The sequence below is a fragment of the Sycon ciliatum genome, chromosome 13 (genome assembly GCF_964019385.1).
Source record: "Sycon ciliatum chromosome 13, ocSycCili1.1, whole genome shotgun sequence".
Lineage (NCBI taxonomy): Eukaryota > Metazoa > Porifera > Calcarea > Leucosolenida > Sycettidae > Sycon > Sycon ciliatum.
Genome location: NC_088655.1, coordinates 26,566,945 through 26,574,083, shown reverse-complemented (window position 1 = coordinate 26,574,083; position 7,139 = coordinate 26,566,945). Strand labels below are relative to the sequence as shown.

Here is a 7,139-nt window from a genome sequence, read left to right as displayed (position 1 = left end):
GGCGGTCAGCCTACCCGCCGGCCTCTGCAACGAGTCGTTTGGCGACCTGGCGATGGTGGTGGAGTTTCTGCACGTGTTCCAGCAGGTTCTGGCACCGCAGGCCACCGCACCCATCGCAAGCGCCGGTAGGTGTCTGGACCTCAGGGGTGTAGGTGGTCCCCCTTTTAGGGGGAGGGGGGTGCACGCACCCCTTTTAAGGGGTGCACGGCCGCATATGTGTAGGATGGCTGGTGCATGTCATTTCACGGTCATTATGTGCATGCTGAACCTAGGTCGACATTTTTTTGGGGGGGAAGGGGGTGCACATGTCCCCCGTATTTTGCACTCCGCAGGTCATTAGGACCGGTTCTTTTATTCTTCCTGTTTCTTTGTCTTCCAAGAGATTTGTCTCACCACATGAACTTTTGTCTCAATTTCTTTTTAAGGCAATAAGCAGAATCAGCGAAGCGGACATTGGACGTAGTCATGAACAAAAATAAAAGATGGATAAAAAAAGTTGGATAAAAAGTTTCCGAACACGTTTTCTAGAGACATTCATCAGGGAAAATACGTCTCAATAGTACTGAAATCTAGGAATGAACAACAGTATATACGTGGAAGAGTACGAAATGCAGTATGTGAAAGAAAATAGGAGAAATAGAAGGTGAAGTGTGAAACTAGTAACAGAGGTGGGGAGGTGAGAAATAATAACAATGTGAGACTCAGAGACGGTGAAGTGTAAGGAGTACGCGCATGCCAACTTTTTTTATCCATCTTTTATTTTTGTTCATGACAACGTCCAATGTCCGCTTCGCTGATTCTGCTTATTGCCTTATGAAAGTTATTGTCTCCGTGCCGCTTATTCAATTTCTTTTTGTTGGTGTTGTTGCTGCTACTGCTGCTGTTGCTGCTGCTGCTGCTGTTGGTGGTGGTGGTGGTGGTGGTGGTGCTGCTGCTGCTGCTGCTACTGCTGCTGATGATGATTGTGTTGTTGCTGTTGCTGCTGCTGCTGCTGCTGCTATTGGCGGTGATGGTGCTGATGCTTCTGCTACTGGTGGTGTTGCAGGCTCTCTTGCGCAAGCACTCGTGAAGGGCTCCAAGGGAATGGATATGCTATCTGGTGTTCTCATGTCATTGCTGAAGATTGTGTCGGCCGACCAGGTATGCATGCCTGCGTGCGCGCGCGCGCGTGTGTGTGTGTGTGTGGTACATTGTGTGTGGTACATGGTGTGTGTGTATGTATGTATGTGTGTATGTATGTGTGAGTGAGTGCGTGCGTGCCAGGGCAGACATGGCCTGCCTTATTTCTCAATGTACTTAGCCCTGCTCCTTTGGTGGCAAACGGTCGCCACATTCTCTTACATATGAGGCCCCCATCTCAATCTGGTATGAGTGTCGCTGTGGCGGGGGGCTGTCGTGTTTGTGTGTATACTAATAAGTATGTACATGAGAGAGACAGACAGACAGATAGAGAGACAGATAGAGAAACAGAGAGGATGCATTCGACTTCTCGAGTTTGTGCTTGTGCGTGCAATTTCCGCAGGGTAACCGCAAGGAGCTGGGCCTCAAAGTGTCCGCCATGCCACTGATGCCGGAGACAGCACCGGAACTCACCCGTCTTCTGCTCCTACCCTCGCAACTGCTAGCCACCAACGCCCCGACGGCCGGTGGCAAGAATACAGCAGCAGCAGCATCCTCCGCCCCCGCTTCCACATCACCGGAGCAGACAACCACTGGGGACGAGACTCCGGACGCCGTTGACGACGGTGCAGTGAAAAGCGAAGACGGCGGCGAAGAGGAAATGGACACGGATGAGCCAAGTATTGCCACTGCCTCCGCTGATGCCAGCGCCGCACCAGCGTCGTCATCGGCACAGGACGAGAAGACGCAGCAGAAGGAGAAGGAAGGCGCTGAGGAGAGCGACGACTCTGAGGAAGAGGATTTCGAGGACGAGGATCTCACGCCGCAGGTTAGTTGCATGATGCTTTCCCGCCCTCATCGCACACCTCTTAGTTGCCTTTCGCCTTTCCACCGCTATTGCATGCGTCTTAGTTGCACGAGTTGCCTGGTGCTTTCCCGCCCTCATCGCGTACATCTTAGTTGCCTTGCGCCTTTTCACCCCCATTGCATGCGTCTTAGTTGCACGGCACAATTCTCCTCCGGTGACGTTAATTTCTTGTTGTTCCTTTCCTGTTTGTGTTTTCGTGCCGCCACACAGCTTGTTGATATTCTTGTACGTCTTGCCCACACCGACTTCCAGGACCTGGAGCCCACCGATAAGCTACGGGTAGGCTGCTTTGGATCACTGCTGTGTGTGTGCGTGCGTGCGCACGTGTGCCCATCGAATCCCAGCACAAGTTACTATGTCTTCTGTTGTAGCATCTCTATCATTGCCTCTGGCGATGGGCGTCAAAAAGGTCAAGGTCAAAGGCGTGCGCGTCTGTGCGTGTGTCCTGAATTGCCAAAATTGCAGAAGCTCCTCGGTGAACCAGTGCCAATCTAGCCACGTCAAGGCGTAGGGTGGGAGGTTTGAACGCAATTTCATTATTTCATATCTCCAAGTTCTCTTGCAGACTATTGGACTTTGGTACACAGCTCTTGCAATATGATGGTGATGTGTGTGTGTGTGTGTGTGTGTGTGTTTGTGCGTGTGCGCGTGTGCGTGTGTGTACACACGTGGGTGTGCGTGCGATGTTATTTGTTTACTCTTGTATGTAGCTATTGGTGGCTCTTTGCGGCCGTGTGTTGAGCACAACAGCCATTCAGGATTTCCAGGTGGAGAAGAGAGATGACATGCGACAATTGTGGTGAGTGCACTCCTTTATTCTTATCAACAACCATGTCTCTCCCCCCACCCACCGCCCCACACACCCACAAACACCTGTTGTGCTCGCCAGATTGGGCTGGTTTTCGGGAATCGATTTCCCCTGCTAAAACTACCCGCGTTTATACAGTACTCCTGTAAACCGTGAAATTATTGCGATGGTCTAATTTCTGCGAAATTCACGACCGCGTGGAAATCGCGAAATTTAGACAGCGCGAAAAGGAGATCCATGGAAGGTGTAGCATGAATGCCACAGTGGCAAATTCTGCAATCGCAAAATTAAAACCTCGCAAACCTGTCCGGATTCCGAAAATGCGAACTAAAAACGCCGCGAAAATTTCACGCTTTACCGTAGTTAACTGATCTGCGGATATGAAAACTTGTCCCCGCAAAATGGGTCTGATTCGGGGAATCACTAAAGATCCCCCCCCCCCCCCCCCCGTATGCTGGGTTTACAGTGCAGTTTTTCTGCACTGCAGATATGAAATGTGTGGAATCAAACATTAAAATCAGCTTGTTTTCGCAAGCATTTAAAATGTTCATAAAATCCGTAGGAGGCACTGCTGTTTGCGCCTGGCCACTCAGTAAGATGGCGGCAATCACGTCACGTGCAAAAACTCTTCGAGTTTCCATAGTAATACACATGGCGCGTGTGCACGCGTACGCAAACAATCATGTGTGCACCAAAAGCGGACCCACAAAAATTAAATTTATTTGAAAATCAACTAACAAACAACATGTTTGGGATATCGTTTGAGCAAGGAACTTACCTGAAACGGTCCTCAATTGGCCTTCCGCTTGCGCTTGGCTCTTTGAGGGACAAGTTTGGCGTGCTGAGGAAGCGTGGAGGAAAGGTGAGCCTTCAAGACAGTCCGTAGCTTGTCGACATCGTTCACGACGCCTCCGTGTCGCTTGCGAAGGTCGTTGAACTCGGCGTGAATACTTTCACCTCCCTGCTCAGCTAGTAGGCCCAGGCCAACTCTGAATCTTGCCAAGGCGTCAGGCAGATGGCATTCCAGCAAATGAAGCTTAGGCGTTACATGGCCAAGTTTTCTGGTGACGACCTCTTGCCGTGCTGTGGAGAGGAAGGTAGCGCAATCACTCTCGAACAGCTGAATATCTTCTGCTGACATTGTTGCGCAGAACGAGTATCTTCGGCGGCAGTGAGAGAACTGAGTGAGCAGGTCATTATACCGCTTTGCCACTACTCTGGCCTGGTCGAGAACGGATGGAGGCGCTGCTCTCTCTGTGGTGGAGGCGACAATCAGAGGCGCATTTGACAAAGCAGCAACCACTGGTGGCTGCAGGGCATGGTGAATATGATTGCCGATAAAGGCACCACCATGGTACCGCTGGCGACAAATATTGTACTCCTGCAGAGTTCTGTCCAGTGAGGCCTCACATGGACCATGCAGAATACTGCGGCTCTGGAGCTGGTCAGACAGAGCCTTCACTTCATCCTGGAGAGAGCTGATGGCGCTTGTGGTGGTGTGCTGCTTCGCCTGAATTCCTGCTGTGGCCGCTTCAAGCTGTGGGGCAGTCAGGTTGGAAGCATGGATCGCAAGCCATTCGAGCTGCTCCTGTAGACTGTCAGCTGCTGTGCGCTCGTTCTGAAGATCCAATTGCTTCTGGCGAAGGCTCTCGTGCATCTCTGTTGTGACAGTGTACGCTCGGCTATCGGTGCCAACTGCTGTACTGGATGATGCAAGGGCAACGTCCAGCATCTGGCAGTCCTTGGTCATGGCATCGAATATCCAAGCGAATATTCCCAGATCCAAATGAAGAACGGGAATAATCACATTGTCCAGGGACACAGGCAAGATCGGTGGCCGGATGCAGTTGTTGTGCTTCTTAGCGTCCGCTAATTTTGCACCAGCTGCAACAAAGGCAGCGTTGTCTGTGCACAACAAATCGAGACTGCGCGGTGCTCCGCTACACCCAGGTAGCTGTATCTCTTTCCGCATAGCAGTGCAGGCAAGGGTGGGTTCCACTCGACCCTGACAAGCCGTACAACGTGGTCTGCAGTTCGTAATCTCCGAATAACAAGACCCTCACTGACCTGTTACGCCACGTTGTACTGGCCAGCTTCTCGACCTCACTGACGAATGGCTGCAGGGCCGTGCACAGATTTGCTGCCGTATCTTTAGCAGCAAAGATGATAAACGGAATGATGTGCCGTAGAGCATTGCACTGCTGTACAGTAACGATCTGGAACGACATCTTGAAGGACTCGCCACCGTGATCGCCGCCGATTTTGACCCATACCTCATCTTTTGGGATTGCGCCATCATGCCAGTGAAGCTGATCTGTTGCCTCCAGCTGGTTCAAGTAGTGATGGACAGTCCCAACAAGATCAGGAATTGTCACCATTGCATGCAGCTCGACGCTTCCAGATGCTGCTACGAACGGTGTCTTTTCTGCCACAATGGTAAAGGGCAAAAGATCGTCGAGCTGTTTCCGCATTACCCGCTCTGACTCGAGATACAGGCCAAAGTCCTTCAGCCATACTTTCAATTTCCGGAGCTGATTCCATGGCATGTGTAGGTTGGCTTTCAATGCTAGCGTTGTGCCTGTCCCAGGTGTTTTTGGCATGACACCAGCCTCAATAAGAACAGCTTTACGCTCTTCCTCCTTTAGCCGGCTTAATGTGGCAGCTTGCTGGACAACTGCACCGGCGAAACTCCCTGCTACGCGCTGGCTGGTTTTTTCAAGCTCAGCACAGCGTCGCCGCACAGTCCTGGCTGATGCATTGTTGGACGGTACAGCTGCAACTGTTGTTCGTTGCCATGTCTGCGATGGACCTCGGCTCCTCAACTGAAGTACGCCAGCATCCGCCTTGCTCTTCACTAGATGGCTGGTGAGACTGTCTGACACGTTGCCTCGGAGCTTTGACGGCGAAGCAGTGAGCACATCGCTGACAGCGGTGGACGGGCCGACTGTTTGCTTACCAGTGTTCTCGCAGTTCTGCACATGGCTGGCAAGTTGAGCAAGTGGCACTGTTGCCGGGCAACCAATCAGCGCTCCAGCATAATTGTCACACCTGACCACTAGTTCGGCAAGGCAGCCCTGCAAGATCGGATTGGGCGTGCTGAGATTCGACACGGAGAGCTGTGCATTGCAACCAGGGCATGTTGTATCAGAAGCCAGCCACTCCCACACACATGCGGAACAAAAGCTCTTTCTACAGCAGTCTGCTTCCACGGCTCTCTCTAGCACATTGCTGCATAGTGTACATTGTAATATAGCTTGGCATCCGATGAATCTATCTGTGCTCAGACTCTTGGTGGCTGCATAGCTTGGTGTTGCTACATCATACAATTTCTGTAAACATGTACTCTGACTCTCCGAGTTGATCCCTGTTGTCTGAGACCGTGTCTGGTGGGTGCCTGTGTGCGTAGACGTGCACGTGGATGTAACGGCTGCCGCTGTACGGGCAGGTGGCTTTGTTGTTCTCTTTTTCTTAGCCGGACGACCACCTTTGGCAGCTTGCTCAATGGTAGTGCATACCCTGCATACTGTGGTACCATCCTCATGCACATGATCATGGGGAAGCCAGCTACTTGGCTCGGCACATCCTCCACCACAACGTGTATACTCTGACTTGCTCAAAGCATAATTCACAGCCTTGTAGCATGTACTGCAAATCTGTGTAGGGTGCACGTGTGGTTGGTCCTGTGTGATATCCACTTCAAAACATTTCAGAATACCCTCGGCATTCTCAGAAACAGAATACGTAGTTTTCTGCTTCTGCTTGGCTAGCGGAACACCGCCGACGCGACACAAAAGACCCAGTAATCGAACATGACGATCCATTCTATAGATCTACACGTAAAAACGGAAAAACAGCCAAAAAAGTGCAGGCTTCGTTTCGGTAGTTTAGGTTTCGTTCGGATCGAGTGAGGTGGCAATCGATCGAGAAAGACCTGAGGTCCGACGAGAAACTCACCAAACATGAAAAATAATTTCTGGAACACGAAGGGAAGGGTCTATCAAGAACGGAGATGCTACTCAATCGTGATGACGAGCGACATGAAGTTGTTTCAACAGATCGTGTCAGAACTCAGCTCAACCTTCACCGATCGTCTTCAAATTTTCTGGTGTGGTCTATCATGTTGTAGTCACTCACTGTATGTGGTTCTTGTTCTTCTTTCAAGCGTAGAACAGTCCTAGAAACGCAAGAATGTGACCCGTGTCAGCGAAAAATTGTTTCTGTGAAAATCAAAAATTCAAATTTCCAGGGAGAGTGCGTACGCTCGTACCCAGGACACTGTGGCCAGGATCAGGTCTATGATAACAGCAGTGGAGGCTGGAACCTGTCCAAAGTTTGCTGCCTGCC

General features: G+C 51.0%; 1 protein-coding gene across 2 annotated transcripts in view; it reads left to right on the top strand.

Moving 5' to 3' along the window:
- Positions 1-7,139, top strand: part of LOC135829738 (tyrosine-protein kinase BAZ1B-like) — a 54,012-nt gene that overhangs the window by 14,555 nt on the left and 32,318 nt on the right. For both annotated transcript variants that reach the window (XM_065342128.1, XM_065342129.1), the window contains 5 exons: positions 1-125; positions 1,046-1,140; positions 1,523-1,948; positions 2,198-2,266; positions 2,698-2,786. The exon at positions 1-125 is cut by the window's left edge and continues 50 nt beyond it. In XM_065342128.1, coding sequence (XP_065198200.1) covers positions 1-125; positions 1,046-1,140; positions 1,523-1,948; positions 2,198-2,266; positions 2,698-2,786 — 804 coding nt within the window. The remainder of the gene's footprint in view (positions 126-1,045; positions 1,141-1,522; positions 1,949-2,197; positions 2,267-2,697; positions 2,787-7,139) is intronic.